Source organism: Pipistrellus kuhlii, unplaced genomic scaffold (genome assembly GCF_014108245.1).
Source record: "Pipistrellus kuhlii isolate mPipKuh1 unplaced genomic scaffold, mPipKuh1.p scaffold_m20_p_2, whole genome shotgun sequence".
In the NCBI taxonomy this organism is placed as follows: Eukaryota; Metazoa; Chordata; class Mammalia; order Chiroptera; family Vespertilionidae; genus Pipistrellus; species Pipistrellus kuhlii.
Window position 1 is genome coordinate 70,127,101 of NW_023425515.1, and position 17,354 is coordinate 70,144,454.

Sequence of the window (17,354 nt, forward strand, 5' to 3'; positions counted from 1 at the left end):
CTCTCGTGAGCCTCAGACTCACATCTCTGAATACTGGCATAGGCAGCTTGCAGGCATATAAAACTGCTCTCCTCTTTTTTGTGTGTGAAGGGCCTTTAACCTGTTCCAATCATCTATTGTTGTTTAGCAAGCTGACACCAGCTTAGTGTCATAGAACAGCAACCATTTTATTGTGTTCACAGATTCTGTGAGCTGGGATTCCGATTTGGCACAGCAGGGGTGGCTTGGTCTCCCCTCCACATGCTGGAGAGTCAGGGAGAAGGCTTGGTGCTCTGAGGAAGACCCCATATCTCCTTCACATTACTGAAAGAGTGGGGGAGAGGAGGTGAAGATGAAAAGTGGGTCCTTATTGCTTTCTAGAAATATTCACATTATTCATGGTAAATAGTATATAAGAGCAAATACACCTGGATTAACACTTTCAGCAGAATTTACCAAGTTTGTATTGATGTAGTTATTTAAAATTTTAAATAAAGTTAGTATTCTTTGAGGGTATCTACTGAATTACAACTTGAACTATAAGAAATTGGTAAGGGGGGCTGCAGTTTTGCATATTATTTCTGTGGGTACAAGGATGTCAAGCAGCATGCTTAGAACATTCTAAAAGCCTCAGGCTGCCTCACCAAATCAGACAATGGGAACCACTTTGACCAGATTGGATCATAAATCGCTATGAAGACTTCTGTTTATAAATGCATTATTCTCTTTCTGTTAATAGAGGCATTCAACCGGTACAATTTTATTTGTGAACTTTAAGTTGATAGCTCCCCAACCATTTCATAAGTAAATGAGTCCGTGACCGAGTCGATGTTGCAACTGTAAATGAGTACAAAGCCAAACGACTGTATTTGTGCCAACTCACTGACTCATTAAACTCACTGAAACCATGATGCATTAGATCATGCCAAGTTTTATGTTCAAACGTGTGTTAATGAATGGGAATTAATAGGTGAAGGATTCTTTAAAATACTGATGTTTGAGTTAACTTTTAGAATCAAAACAAAGAAATTGATTGGAAGATGGGATGCAGTTCAATGATCTTGCTCTGCTAGTCTAGGCTAGTGTGTATGTAGTATTAAACCACCCATAGAGACAGGTCTGTGAGGTTTTATATTGTACGACCTAAGCCTTGGTTTCAGGTAACAATACTAAATTCAGAATTGATTCAAGACATTTGTAAATGTTCACACTTCACTAACTTAATTGTGACAATTTAGGTTTATCATAAAATTGAAATCTTCCGCGTTTCTTTGGGAGGGACCACATTTTTAAATGTGGGGTTTCAAATACATAATTAATACTTGTGGCAGGGATAATACAACAGCAGTGGCAGTGGACAGCAGAAGGAAATCAAGAAGCATTTCAAAGGCAGACTCAACGGGATTTTATTAGGACAGCGAGGTAGGGAAAGAGGCAGTGGCTTGTGGTTTTGGGTGTGAAAGGCTGTGTTGGTTTCCAAGATGACCACATACTCCTTGGCACTCCTGCCAGTGAGTTAAATAAGGTCTAGTTCCTTCCCTTGAATGTGGAGCTGGCCTAGTGACTCGCTTAACTAATGGAATGTACAGAGTGAACTACTTAACCTTTGGGGCTGGGTCAGAAGGCAGCCGTGCTACCTCACCTGGTGAAATTTGAGTCTAAGCTGAGCCTAGCCTTCCAGTGGTCTAGCTTAGGGACTGCTGTGTGATTAAAAAACCTGCAGGTGATTCCAGCCTTGAATGTAACAGCAAAAGACACATGGAAGGATAAGTACTCACAAAAACACACATTTCTTGGCCCTCTAATCTGGTGCTCCTTACCATGCAGTTTTCTAATTCAAACGCTGAGTTCAATAGGTGGGAAGGCGGAGTATACTGATAGAGAGTAGTGATTAGAAATTTGTTCCAAAGCAGGTACATCCTCCCCCCAAATTTCCATCCCTTCTGACCACTAACGGACACATGGAAGAGCAGCACTCAGGTAAGCAGGCCATTTGGGAGTACACCTGGGCCTCTGGTAGATTCAGAATAGACATCAATACAGATTTGAAAGAGAAATTTTCTTTGAGTAACAGCAGAATGATCTTTTCTCCAATAGTTATTCAATTATGTTTTCCCCCCATCTCACCTGTAAGAGAAATACATCAAAGGGTACGGAAAACTGATGTGCAAAGAAATTTTTGAAATTTTACCTTAGTCCAATGCCCAGACCCCAAGAAGTCCTAAACACACCTAAATATGCTAGCAGATTTTGTAAAAGGTAAACTGAGGTTTATTTGAACATGCCTATATTAGTTTTTTTTTAAATTTATCAGCATTGTTGAAGTATAAATTATATACACAATAAAATTCTATGATTTTCAGTGCGAAGTTCAGTAAGTTTTGATATGTATACAATTTGGTAACCAGTGTCACAATCAATATATGGAACATTTCCATCACCTCAAAATATTCATTTCTTCCCTTTCACAATCTATTTCCCAGCTCTATTCCCAGACATACCCCCTAGAAACCACTGATCTGCTTTCTGTTGTTAGAATTTTTACTTTTCTAGTGATGGAGAGTTAACAACCACTGAATTGTAACACATGTGGAGATTAAGAAAATTTCAATGTAGTAATACAGTGAGTGCTCTTTGTGTCTGGCTTCTTTCACTTGGCACTATGCTTTTTAAATATTCATCCATGTTGTTGCATTTATCAAGCCATGCCTTCTCATTACTAAGTAGTATTTTAATATATGGCTATAACATACTTTATCACTCACCTGCTGAAGGACATTTGTATTATTTCTGTTCCTGACTATTGTGAATAAAACTGCCATGAGAATTTGAGTGCAAAAGTTATATTTAGGGAGGTTCAAATATTCAGGTGAGGAATTATGGTGTTAGAACTAAGAAATATTTTGTCTTCCCTGTGTACATTATCCTGAATAAAAGTTAAAAATACAGACATTTGTAAGCCATATTCCATAATAAATTTAATCAGCAGATCTGTTGTAAGACAATTAAAGAATTCATACATTTTCCAGCCCTAAAGAGTCACACACAGTCACATACATTCAACATGTTCCAAGATAATGCTTAATAGTATGTAGGAAGATAATATTCCTTACAAACTTCAATATATTATGAATTAAAAACACACATTCATATTATTATGTGAACAAAGAAGCCATTTTAAGAATTTTGTGAATTTCTTTTAAAAGCAAATATGAGTTACATACAGAATCTCTTATTTAAAGAGACAATTTCAACTAGTCCATCTTACAAGAAAAAAATATTTATAAAATGCCTACATGCTTTTCACAGTCATAACATTTATGTTTACTTTAAGTAAAGAAGGAAAATGTTCTCATTCAGTGAGAAACATTTCCTTTAGTTATGACATCCCCAGGCTTTTTTTTTTCTTTTTTTTTTTTTTTAAATTTCCATATAGAACTGTCTGGAATAGAAAATTCTAAATATCATAATCTATGGTTATAAATTTTCACATTCAAAAGTCCAGATAACAAATTCCAGTTCTGCAAAAATTAAAGTTACAACTGAGATGTCCCTTTTTGAAATAACATTAATGGAGAGTTAACCACAGGTAATCACTGAATTGTAACACATGTAGAGATTAAGAAAACTTCAAGTGTTCCTAAATATCTATCTTTATATAAAAATGAGCATTTTACAACATTATGATTTCTACAGCAAGATACAGACATACAAATATTATGACTAAAAAAACTTCAATAACAACAAAGCAAATTTTTTACCTTCATTTCAGGTTGCTTTAAAAAATTACTGGTAAGCTCAATGTCACTGAATTAATGAAAACAAATTTATCCCACAACATATTTTTGTGGCAGAAACTAAAATTTTTAAGAAATAAAAATAACATGAGAAGTTCTCCTGATACAAACTATAATATTTAGATTCCCTTAACTCAATACAAGAAGCCCAATGTCATATTTTGTAAACTAGTCATATGAAATGATTCTCAAAGTATAAATTAGGTTTATGTCAACCAATGGACTTGTGGTCACTTCCTCATCAGTCGCCGACAGCATCCAAGGGAAACCGACGGTGCCAGGAAGGCAGGCTCCAGAATGAAGGACACAGGTGACTACCTGCCACAGGGTGGCAGCGGTGCCGGCCAGTGGAATGGGAGCACACGTTCTGTGTCCCCAAACCCCAGGACGGCTGCTTCGTCTGTCAATGCACCCAATCCCTTGGATGGCGAAGAACTTCCAGAATTTCTGCTTCTTTGGAGTTCGCTGAGGGTGAATGCATGTACTCCCATCTATGTACACCCAAAACATAAGCAGAAAATGTAAAAATAAAAATAATAAACATAGATACCTCTTTACTTAAGATAAATGAAAAATAAAGTCCTAAAGGAGTAAAAAATGTTTCATACCTCTTTGTCTCCACTGTGCCTAATATGCCTTTCACCCACCAGGCTTTTCAAAAATACTTGCTAAAGAAATAAAGTTTCTTAATTCCTGAGCACACTTTGGCTAATATCCCAGAAGCAAAATACATTTCTATAATTTAGGGTTTTGTAAAGTTCTAACCTTAAATGACCCATGGGAAACTATTTTTAGCTTCACACTTACACATTTATTTTGTGTTTATTGGTATGCCTTTTTAAATAGATTCTCTCTCAGAAAAAAACATGAGTATAAAATTAAAGTAAATAATACATCAGATAACATAAAGGGCCACATAATAAATACTTTAGGCTTTGTGGGGCCATACACAGTCTCTTTCATTCATATATATATATATATATATATATATATATATATACACTTATTTTTTTCTTTCTTTTAATAAATCCCTTTAAAAATGTAAAATCCTTTCTTAGGTCAAGGTCTGTACAAAAGCACACCTTTCAGTGGACTTGGATTTATCCTGCAGGCTTAAGTTTACAGACCCCCAGTATAGATTATAAGAAGCTAAAAGTGACCTGTTGTGTTAATGCTACTCAACTGAGCAAGGCAGTGATTTCTAATCCGCCCACATCTGCTTGGAATGTGCATTATACTTAGGGGCCAGGGTGATCAGGCTGATCACCAGAGGCCTGGTGGTCATGTTTACTTTTCACTCATTTCTCATCTCTCAAGTGCCCGGAATGCCTAACAGTGACGTGCATGATCTTCTAACCAAGGACAGAAGATCCCTAAACAATAGTCAGACAAAGACAGAGCCAATGCCACTGTGAAGGCATGAGAACCACAGAGGGTACTGCTCTCACAAGGCTAGATCAGAACAGCAGGACGAGGCAAGGCAGACTGTCCATGGCATCGCGTAGTTCATTCTCATTTAGACATTTAAATTCATGGAGAAAAAGGATTCTAACTCTTGTAAAACAAACAATGGTAATCTTGTTTTCTTTCTGATCTTTTCTATTTGTCTTGACACACATCATTCTCATTTTCTTAAAAGCAACAAAGTCAGTTATAGATTTTTATTAACCTAATAGCACCAATGTAAACATATCCATCTGTAAAATTCCCCACACAGATTCAATTAACCTCTAGGAAGCTAGCTCACCACAGCAGCATGGAAAACCAGAGAGAATGCTGTGCACATCATACCGTCAAACAAGCTTAACACTCCCTATGGGAGAGTAAGACATTTCCTCACACATGCAATAATTTCTAATAAAATTAAGTTTAAAAATTGCTATGTTCTTCCTAGAATACTACCCAGGCAAGGATAATCTGGCCCTTAGACAGCATCACCCCTGTCCTTCTGCTCTCCACACAAAGCTGTATCATTCACCCTGATATCTCTTAAAATATCCAATTTGATTTTCCTTAATGATTTGACTCTGATTTTTTAATAAAAGCAGCAAAGTCAAAACCAGTGAAGTCTCCGGGTAAGACATTTGTGGTGTTAACGTTTATATTTGGTGGGGGCTGAGGGCTCAGGGTTGGGGGATAATTATTGTGACAAGTTATTACCGAGCAGTCAGAGGTAAAGACATCAAGATGCTTTCGATCCTGGATCCCGGAGTGAAGAGGCCAAACTTTGTACCCCGATCGTACAGCAGGTTAAATTCCACATACCTGACACATGGACAGCAAACAGACAACATTAAGGGTCAGCTGAGTAAAATCTTCCTTAGCCCATAATGAATACTTAAAGGGGGACTTCATCCTGCCCACTCTCCCCATCAGCTGGAACTGACACAGACCACAGTCCGCTGAGTTTTCTCCATCTGGACAGGCATGAATAAAAGGGTATTCTACCCAACAAACAATAGGACATAGATTCAGCCCCAACACAGAGCAGTTATAAGATAAGGAGGTTGTTTTCTAATGAATAAAAAGAATGAACACAAGGCTGAGAACCTGAAGGCACAACAACCGTGAAAAAGAAATGGCGTGACTCCCTCTGGGTCTGCCCCCTAGTCTGAGACAGTTCCGAGTCACAGACTTCATTTCACTGCCTATTCCTCACATGTACTAACACAGGGCAACAAACCTGTAATTAAAAGGCCAAATGCAGGGGACAGCAATCTGTTAACATCTACTAATATATTCTAGGTATTCCCTTTTATTGAAGTAGTTAATAGCATTAACAAGCAGTGACATAAATCAGCCTTCCTGCAGATTCATGGCAATCATAATAAAAGGCAGTAGTTGAGTTGCAGTGCTCAATTTTATTTGCTTAGAAAAATATCCTTAGCATCAATGAAAACTTGGTTCAGTACATTAATTTTCCATTAACGGCCAGACAAAGTCTGTCTAGCTTAAAAATATAATTGCCTTTAACATCATGGGATCTTTTGTAAAAGGGTCTTTTCTCCCCAATTTAAAAAAAATAAGTTCTACTACCCAAAATAATTTAGAATGATCCATAAATCAGAAAATGTCAATAAATAGTACCCCTTTCAGATCATTTCTCAACTTGTCAGAAACTACTCTTAGTCTAAACTTCCTCAAATATTCTTTTTATTCTCTTTGTTAATCATACATACAAGAAAGTATCTTCTAGAATCCTGAAGTAGTTCAATTTTTAGAAAGTGCTCTTGTGTGTAGAAACTTGCCAAAGGTTCTGAGAAAGTTAAAATAAATTATACCCATCTCTCACAGCCCTTTTCCACTCCTGCCTGATAGGACCTTTTTGAAATTTTATTTAAGGAATGACTGTGGTTCTCTAATTGGAATTGATGTTTTTGTCAAAGACCCTTGTAAGGAGCTCCCTAAACGAGCTTTTTGGAGGATCCCCTGCTGCTTCCTTTTTTTAGTTAATGATATATCTTTCCCTACATTAGCCTCTCTGGCTCCCATCAGGCTCTGCTTAGATCTGTTCTTTCTGATTCTCTCTGTACATTACTCCTCTCTGAGGTACGTGGGAACTATGGACTTGAACCATTCCCTTCTGATGCCTAATTTTTATCTTCCCTTTCTCAAAATACAACAAAACAACATTAAGTTAAAGATGTTTAGTTTCTGTTCTCCTATGGGGGGAAAAAAAGACTCTAAGACTTGAAGTTCAAGGTCTGATGAGAGAATAGTATAATAGTAACTGAGGACAAGAGACTAAATGAGTTTGCAAATAAGACTGTACAGTCAAAAGGAAAGCTCTCACTGCAGGGGAAACTCATTTTGGGCGGAGGTGGGGAAGAGTGACCCTGAAGGAGACAGATAGGGCTGTAATGCATTGTAAGCGAGTGAAGACGGTGCTGATAACTGCAGAGGAGCTGGGTTATCTTCCCCCAGAGCTCACTGCCATCTGAAGCCCAGAGATAAGCGTGGTAGGCGGAGGCTCTCCTTGAAGAAGAGTGGCCCACCACACCTTAGAAAATTAACTAACACCTCACACTTCTAACCCAAAACACAAGTGTTTGCATATCAAATCTTATGAAAAACTAGACCACTGTACTTTCCACAGTGCTTTGTTTTTCTTTTTAAATTATCCTCTTAGGGGTACTTTCCTCCTGAACTATGAGCTTGTTTTTACAGGTCCATGCTATGCCCACCTTTTATTGAAGTAGTTAATAGCATTAACCAGTCAGCACAAAGAGACTAGCCACAGGGGCACATAAGTGTCAAGCGAAAAAAGAAAGAAGTAAAAGTGTATTTGAAAAACCATAGGAACAACAAAAACATGTCCCAAAACAGATGCATTGTGTAAGCAATTTCTAAGAAGAAAAGTTAATCAACCCTCATTTTCCCATGTTTATAAACAGAGATCAGATAGCACAGGTGGTCTTAAAGGGCACACGGACATTTATCTTTAGACCTGGAATGCTACGTAAGTTGACCTTTTCTTGGCACTAGTCTTACCTCCTTAAGTGCCCAAAACTTCCTATGCTTGATACAGAATGAACACAAGTGAGAAATCCATTTTACAGCCAGGGACCAGTGGTACACATGCAATTAAGATGGCAATGAGAAATTCCTGTGAGCCGGAAGTGGCTACTTTGGAGCTGATTCACAAGTACACCCCAGCGGAAGATAATCTCAGGATGTTCACCCAGATGTGCTCACCAAGCTCAACACACAGAGCAGGGTGCTAAGATGAATATCATGGTAAGAAAAACAGACCTGCTTCAACCACTTCCTTTATGAATGGGAAAGGCTGCGAGTTTTGAACTCATGATAACCTGGTTCCACATCTGGGATCTTTATTTACCATCTGTGTAATCTTGGGCAAGGAACTTGCCTTTCTGAGAATTAGTTTTATCATCTCTAAAATGATAATGATTACTCCAAAATCACAAGTCTGTGGAGAAAAATAGATGCAAACTGCCTCATATATGGGTTGGCACATAATAAGGACCAACTAGTAAATTAAATGTAAATGACTTCTAAAATGATTATTTTCATTAAAACAACCTCCATGAAACCTTAATGATGAATGAAATAAGGAGTGATTCCAAATTTACAAAGCAGCAAAAACATTAAATGGTACCCATTATCTTGGCGTAAGGCTGGAGGGTACTGCTTGAAAACTAAGTAAAAGAAATAGGCTGAATTAAATTCAGCAAGTACTTACTACGTGCCTACTATGAATCTCTGATGTAGACAAATGAAATACACTTTGCTCTTTCTAAAATACTATGTTACATAATGTTCTTTTATTCATTTATTATTCATCTGGTTATAAAAAGAAATTAGGGTGAGTACTAATACAACTCTGAAAAAGTATCTGCCCAGGACAGCACACCACCCACTGTCACCACAGCTCTCTCCCGTCTCCCCAGTTACACAATGAGCGGTGTATTCTCCTTCCATTCACTCACCGTCCTCTCCTGAGCTGCTGCCACAGCTTCTCCTGAGGGGTGAATGAGTCATTGCAGTGCTTTTTCACAAGGGGGATATAAGCAGGAACGACAGCCTGGGCACAGCTCTGCACAAACTGAAACACCTCCTCCTTGGATGGAGAGTCAAGGTCATCAAAAAAGATACCCCCGATGCCCCTGCGCTCCCCACGATGGACTATGTAGAAGTAGTCATCACACCTGGAAAACAGAGCAAGGCCAAATCGGGGGTCAGAGGGAAACAACAAAGGCATGCAAGTCAATGTGAGTGTTTCCACTCAGCGCCATCCTTGACTAAAGCCAGCAGGGTCCTCACTCTTTGTCCAACTATGAAAATGAACAAAGGGCTTTAGAGGGATCTCCTGAGTTAGCACCAATGCAGAATATGCTTTTACTTTTATCTGCAAAGCAAGTAGGCAATTTAATACATGTCGATCTAAAAGCACATGTGTCAAACACAAGGCCCGCGGGCCAAATCCGTCCCGCCAGGCCTTGCAATGTGGCCCGCACTGCGCTGTCATCACTGCACTCCGCTGCGTTTCCATCACAATGACAGTTTATGACTGTTCAGTAAACCATTCGGCCCGCGATTTAGGCTGGATTTTAGATTTTGGCCCCTTCTCTGATTGAGTTCGACACCCCTCATCTAAAGCATACGGGCCCTTAGAACCTTCAGTGAAAGAGAAACAAACAGCCCAGTTTAATACTGTTTATCTTGAAACGAGTGCTGTTGCTGTCCTCAGAAGCAACTTATGCTGAGATTCCACTTCATACCTACCAAACATCCTGGGTCTCCTCACAACTCTTGTTTGTTTGTTTTTTCTTAGAGTTTCATTCACAAAGTGTCCAATTCCACCTTTCTCCTTGCTGCAAATCTCTCATTTCCATCTGTCCCAATAGTTCTCCGGCCCTTCCCACGCCCTTATATACCAGCATTCCCATGGGAATGGAGACAATTCTCACCTGAGAAAAAAATTTAATTTCCACCAGAGGATTAAGCCTTGGACTTGTAGGCATACATCACCTTAAAGTTTATATTCTAAATCATTTGGAATCAAAGAATATGCTGCTACCCAATTTTTACTGCAGACATTCAAATATTCCTAAGTCAATAACTTAAGAAAACCACTTAAAACTAGTATCCCAATTCTAGTGGGCAATGATAGCTCAACCTTCGTCACCTAAAAAAAAGGTATTTAGTGAGGAATAAAATATACGTTAGGTATCATGACCTACCATTTTTTAAATTTAGGGTAGAGATCTGGGCCATGCCGGTCACAAGCCTCCTTTAGAGTTCTGTGAAAATGGACGGCATCCTCCTGGTTCAAGTACGTGGGAGTAAGGTCAGTTCCCCCACCAAACCACCAATGCTTGTTACCTACCAAATCAAGACATGTAAACGTGACTTTCACTCTGGACTTTGAGATGCATCATATTACTCAATGTATTAGCAAACTTAACTTATCAGCTTATTTTATTAAGCATGAAACAGGGGACAATCAAAAACACTGAACTGGATGGGCCCCTGGCCAGGTAACTCAGCTGATTAATGTCATCTCCATATACCAAGATTGTGGGTTCAATCCCCAGTCAGGGAACATATAGGAATCAATCAATGGATGCATAAATATATGGAACAACAAATGAATGTCTCTCCACTCTCCCCTTTCCCCCCCCACCTCTCTCTCTCAAAAAAAAAAATAATAATAATAATTAAAAAAAAAAACATCTGAAATTAGCTCTAAATGGCCTGTAAGGCCTGGGCAGGAAAGAAGAAGCAAGAAACTAAAAAGTGAGAGTAGAACCAAGAAGAGAAATGATCAAACACCACACAGCTGGACCAGGCAGTGGATTTTAACTCTGGCTGCATATTAAAATCACATGAGAGGTTTAAAATGCCTCTGTTGATCACAATTTTAAAAAATAAAAATAAAGCAAATATCTGGCCTAGGCATCTATAGCTTATTTAAAAACAAACAAACAAACAAATAAATAAAAACAAAAAACAAACAAACAGGGGATTCTTATGCTGCCTGTATTAAGTACCATCTTCCCTTCCCCCCAGAAAGAATAAAAACACTTGCCGAGAGAGAATAACTATTTCATGTGCTTAGTTAGGTCTATAGGTTGTCAGTACCAGTTGCCAATTTTTTAAACATAAGCAACTTCAAAATGAAAAGTTAAATACATTGACTTTAAATGCCATCACCTACAGAGACATCAAGAGGAGCAGAGTGGCACTGCCCAAGCGCTCGGACAGGTGTAAGAGCTGGCTCAGCTAACGGGAGCCCGAGCTGGAATTGCACGTGCATAACGAGGCAGGATCAAGTGCATCCCATCCTACAATGCACTGGTGGCTAGCAAAGCTATGCATGGGGAAGGTATTTTCCAAAAGCAAGTCCTCAATTTCAACTTAATCTTACACACGAGGTTTCCCTTTAGGTGGGTTTATATTTGCAAAGAGCCCTGTGTGCACTCTAAGTTCAGGTTCATTCAATCAAAAACACTTCTTCTTTGTAGGAAGAAATATGTATCGATAGCAATCAGAGTTGAGCCAATCCCATTTTCATGACCAGTGCATAATCCATTGCACCTGCTAAGGAATAAGCCATCATATGCCTACTGAGAAATCTAGTTAAAATCATATTTATTCTCTCTCGCTGTTAGATGTTATGTTCTCTAACCTGCTGTAAAATACACATTTAGCACAGTAGTACTTTCCACAGCTCCAGACACACATACCATCAGCTTCTTCTACTTCAAAGTATCTGTAGTTGAAGTGGATGGTAGGAGCATGAGGATTCTTGGGGTGGATGACGGAGCTCACACCCATAGCAGAAAATGACAGTTTACCTGGAAAATAAAACACACGGTGAGCTGCTCTCAATCACTTGGCTTGATACAAAGTACCTCCAATACGGTTTTTGGATCAATTTCCAAAAGCTGCTTTTTAATATGTTTCTTAAAATATAATTAGGAGAAAAAAAAGTAACTGTGAACATGCTTATGGGACATATGCACCCAAATGGCTTTTTACAGAAGCAATATTTATTTTACAAATAAAACTTGTGGGGAAGAACAGTTTGCAGCAACTAGTAAAGGCAAATGGGACTGGCTTACCATCTTTAGTCTTCAGATTTTTCCCTCTATTTCTCATTTGCTTCACTGCTTCCTCAGAAAGATGTCCATGAACGACAGAAATGCTCACCCCTGCCTTCTCAAAAACATGCCCATCTTGAAGTACGCAGCTGATGCCCCCACCTCCTGTTTATAGAAATATAAAATGAGCAAAGAATGAAAAAATAGCAAATAAAGTACGAAACTAAAAATAACCCTTGCATGAGGTGATGAGATTAGGAGTTATTCTCCTCCTCCATTTTCAATATCTGTATATTTATAATTTTCAGGTGCAATAAAATTAGGTAATTAGCTTAGCTTTATAACATTTGCTACTGAGAGTAGGCAAATATTATCTCCTCAAAACACAGAACTGAACATGTCTTCTACATTTTTACACCGCCATCTAAAATAAATCACTGGGCAATGGCCAGTTTGCTGGGTGGTTAGGGCTTTGAGCCATGGACTGAAGCGTCTCTGGTTGGATTCCAGTCAAGGGCATTTAGCTCGGTTGCAGGCTCCATCCCTGACTAAGGGGCATATGGGGCAGGCAACCAATCTATGTGTCTCTCTCACATCCATGTTTCTCTCTCTGTGTCTCTCCCCCTCACTTCCACTCTCAAAAAAATCAATGGGAAAAATATACTTGAGTGAGGATTAACAAAAAAACAAATAAAAATGAAATAAATCACCGGAACATTTTCCTTTCAAATACTACTGCTTTGGTTATGATATAAGAGAGAAAATTAAGGTTCAAAACAGGAATGGATATTTGAAAAGTTTTATTATTACCAAATTTAAGAACTCCATATTGTTTCAATTGTTTTTTCTTAGTGTTTGCCTTTTCATTTAGTTTACAGGCAACTAAAAAACAGTAGATATTCGATCATTTAGGACCGTGGTCGGCAAACTGCGGCTCGTGAGCCACATGTGACTCTTTGGCCCCTCGAGTGTGGCTCTTCCAAAAATACCAGGGCCTGGGCGAGTCTATTTTGAAGAAGTGGCATTAGAATAAGTTTAAGTTTAAAAAATTTGGCTCTCAAAAGAAATTTCAATCGTTTACTGTTGATATTTGGCTCTGTTGACTAATGAGTTTGCCGACACTGATTAGGGGATTTGGAACTCTAAATTGAGTGAGACCCAGTACATTTAGGTATATGAGCTTTACTATTAGTGGCTGGTCTGTTTGTTTTTCAAGACACTAGAGTTCCTACAAGAGTAGCTGTCATAAAGGCTCATGTATAGCTTGTCTTATTTCTAAGACTTCTTTGAGCTGGATAGGACATAAGATGACCCCATACAACTATATTTCAAATGAGAAAACTGAGGCACAGAAAGGTAAAACACCTTCTCCAAGCACACATTTGTCTCCTGCTTTCTCTATGCATCATACAATATTCTAAGCACTTACATATATTTAACTCGTTTAATTCTTACAATACCCTTATATATGATTTCAGGTGAGGAAACAGAGGCAAAAAAAAAAAAAAGTTATCTTCAGAAAGTCACACAGCTAGTCTCGTACTTGAGGTTTTGTGTCCTTTTTCAATGGCCTTCGCTTGAAAACATTACAAGATGGAAAACCAGGTTTAACTTCACTTAATATGAATATGTCAGTATCACAGTCCCAAACCAGCTGATAAGAAGCTGCTGAATGAAAGCCAGAAATCCTTCAAGTTGATGATAAAGGTGTGTGTGTGTGTGTGTGTGTGTGTGTGTGTGGGTTGTGTATGTGGTGGTGATGTTCGAAGTGCATTTTGTAGACCTCCTGACAAACCAATCAAATACTTCTTGTACAACTTGGGGAAGTGACAGGATACAATGACACTCTTAGCTGCAGTCTGGCTGGGACTCAGCCTAGAGGCGCCAAGTGTCTCTTTCCATTTCCAGAGGAGGGGACGGAAGAAACACACCAAGGAAAGGGGATGAAATGCGGGGAAATCTATGCTCGATTACAAACTTGGGCATCCACGCTAGCTGGCTAACATAACCCTAAGACGTCCACGGAAAGCGCCCTTGTAACACTGTAAAGATTCTGCAATGTCCAGCGCTAGCGGGACAGCACATCTGACTCCACACCTGCAAGCGGAGGGCGGCAGGCCCTGTCAGTATCAATCTTCCGAACGGTGTCCCCTTTCTGACCTAGCAAGTACCCCTTTCCTACTCTCACACCCTATTATTCCGAGTCATTTGATGGTAAGGTGACCAGGTCGTCCCGCTTTTGGGACGCCGCGGGGGAAAACTGTTGGAAATCGGAACTGTCCCGCCAAAAGCGGGACGATCTGGTCCCCTTATTTCATGGCCGAAAACGAAAGTCCGACCCCCCTTTTTGCCCGCCTCCTCACCTTCCTTCCTCTCCCAGCGGTCCACGGAGAAGCCGGCGCCGCCGTCCACCTGCGCCAGCGCCCGGCACACCTGCGCCTGCGTCTCCAGGATCAGCAGCTCCATCTGGGTCTTCATGTCGCCCGGCCGCCCGCGCAGCTCGCGCAGGTCGGTCACCGGCGGCGCCATGAAGCCGCGGCAGCGGCGGGCCAGCTCGTCCTCCTCCTTCTCCCCCGGCCGCCCCGGCGGCGAGGCGCTCCTGGGCACCATCTCCGCCCGCGCCACGTGCCCCCAGGCGGCGGCGGCCAGCCCCGCCAGCCCCGCCAGCGCCGCGGCCAGCCCGGCCCCCCGGCGCCCGGGGCCGCCCCCCGCCGCCGCCGCCGCGCCGAGCCCCAGCCCGCGGCTCGGCTCCGCGCCCGCGGCGCCCGGGGGCCGGCACAGGCGCCAGGACCCGGCCCGGAGCCCCGCGCCGCCGCCCCGCGCCCCGCGCCAGCAGGGCCCAGCGCCCAGCCGCGCCAGGCGGAAGGCCATGCTCCCGCGCTCTCCACCGGGCAGCGCCGGCGCCCCGAGCCGACCGACCGGACCGACCGGGAGGAGACCGGGAACTCGGGGCCAAGAAAAGCAACTACCCGGCCTGGCTCCCCGGCTGCGGGTGCGCCGCGAGGGATCCTGGGAGTTGTAGTCCAGGCTCCTGGCCTCCTGCAAGGGTGAGGCCAGGAGATAAAGGATGGACCTTCCCCATAAGGGAGTGGAGGAGAGGAGGGGAGGAGAGCTGGGTGCCAGAGCTCTGGTGACGGATGAAGAGGGTGGGGTGGGGTGTGTGTGTGGGGGGAGCTAGGAGCTCTTCACCGAAAGGGATGACGAGACGGTGGCTCAAAGGACACCTGACGAGAGCAGGGTTCCAGAACCAGGCTGCAAAGCCTTGGCTTCCACCCAAGCTCTGCCTCTTTCCAGCGGGGTGCCAGAGCTCAGGGGGAGCATAGGCAGAGCGGAAAGAGGCGTTCTTGTAAATTAGGGACAGCCCTAGTATGCTGTGAACATACTTCAACCAGAGGGAGAAGAGGAATTGGGCTAGAGACACCAGGAGTGACTCAGGCAAAAATAAGGCCAGAGACCCTCTCTCCCTGAACTACCCCTGACCTATATTTCCAAACAGGGTTGCAAATCCTAGCTCCATAATCTATACAAGGCCCCTTCCTGGCTGGTTCTAGACCCATAGACTCGGTGGAACCTTGGAAACTCCTTGCCTAAGGGCACATTTCTAAAGAAAGTGGGGAAAAGCTAATGAAAGGCTTCCAGGAAATATAGAACACTTACTGGGAACACTTAATATCACAGTCCTGTGGCAGGCAGTTAGATAGACAGGAACAGAGCAAGAAGGATTGACCAGTTATAGAAGGACACCAGGAAAGCCCAGGTGCCTAGCAAAGGACAATTGTAGGGTGGGACCTCACTCCTTCAGGGTGACATTTCCTCCCCTTGCATATTGCTGGTCATGGGTATTGGATCCCCGTCTTTCCCCCCCCCCCCCCCCCCCCCCCCGCCACGCGCCCCCTCCCCCCATCTGCGCCCCCCCCCCTCCCCCCGCGTCCCTCTTCCCCCCTCACACACACAGAACTTTTTTCCTCCCTAGAGATAACTGCACACCCAGAAAAGCAGCTAAACCAGACAAGTGACAACCTATGACTGACCTCAGGACCAGTTGCATTGGAGAATGACCTCTGTGCTGGCTCAGACCAGTCATTCAGGCTTGGTCTGAAAGGGCCTGGAAAGCTGCTAACTGTTCTATTGAGATCTTCCCCTGGGACCACCCCTAAAAATATCTATTCTTAGGCTGGAGACCCAGCTGGCTTTCTCCCAGAGCATGCCCATGTCTCCCCTCACTTTCCCCCCTCCACGCCCACCCAGGCATCTCACCTTTTCCTTCCTCCCTTCTAAGCTCTAAGGGCCCTTCCTTCGCCACTATACCATTAACTATGCCCAATTCTTCTACCAATTACTTCTTCTTCTTCTACTTCTGTGATTTTCTAAATAAAGGTTCTCTTATATTTTGAGTCTTGGCTCTGAATTTATTTTCCTTGCCAGAACTCAAATGCCAAGGTGCCTGGACCCAGGTCAGGTCTGACCCCATGGGGTCTAACACCAGGTACCTTTCCTCACATGGCCAATAATTATGTCATTAAAGTGTTTCCAGTCCTTGCTCCTACAGTGCCCACTTGATTATTTTAGAGTCAGGAAAAGCAACGTGACTGTTTTACTAGACCTGCATAAAATTCATGACCTGGTGTGTTTGGGTGATGAAGGACTAGGCGGTTTAAAACATTTTTTTAATCATCCAAGAGTTGTAGGATGCTGCCAACTATTTCTCAGGTTTAGTATTTCCAACAACTCCTGTAAACTAGCAGGACAAACACACACATTCCCTCAACCTCCCACCCCCAAACACACCCATACACACACTTTCAAAAATGAGAAAAGCAGCTAACATAGATATGACAGATTTTTTTCTTCTTGTAACCATATCACAGTTCCATGTTGTCTGGACATAGAAGTGTAAGAATGATTGTCATGGGCTAATTTGTCCCTTATGTCCCCAGGATGATTTAAATTTCTAGTAGCAGATAATTTAAGGCTCTGGTGATGGCTTCTACAGGTTGTTCTTAGTGGCTAG

The 17,354-nt window shown here is 41.8% G+C and overlaps 1 protein-coding gene across 1 annotated transcript; it reads right to left on the reverse strand.

The window, feature by feature from the left end:
• Positions 1 to 2,931: 2,931 nt before the first annotated feature.
• Positions 2,932 to 15,290, reverse strand: CPOX (coproporphyrinogen oxidase). Its single transcript, XM_036445759.2, has 7 exons — positions 14,707 to 15,290; positions 12,365 to 12,508; positions 11,987 to 12,097; positions 10,481 to 10,622; positions 9,227 to 9,445; positions 5,937 to 6,041; positions 2,932 to 4,267 (listed from the first exon to the last, which is right to left on the reverse strand). Exons 1-7 carry the CDS (start codon positions 15,212 to 15,214, stop codon positions 4,180 to 4,182), a joined length of 1,317 nt encoding a protein of 438 aa, XP_036301652.1. The 5' UTR covers positions 15,215 to 15,290; the 3' UTR covers positions 2,932 to 4,179.
• Positions 15,291 to 17,354: the final 2,064 nt, after the last annotated feature.

What these genes read in the sequence shown, in the direction of transcription:
- CPOX (XM_036445759.2), bottom strand. Translation starts at nt 15,214, where the DNA reads ATGGCCTTCCGCCTGGCGCGGCTGGGCGCTGGGCCCTGCTGGCGCGGG. An exon ending in CCGCTGGGAGAGGAAGGAAG is followed by an intron (nt 12,509 to 14,706) that starts GTGAGGAGGCGG and finishes TTCTATAAACAG; the next exon opens with GAGGTGGGGGCATCAGCTGC. An exon ending in TACCCTAAATTTAAAAAATG is followed by an intron (nt 9,446 to 10,480) that starts GTAGGTCATGAT and finishes TCTGTTTTCCAG; the next exon opens with GTGTGATGACTACTTCTACA.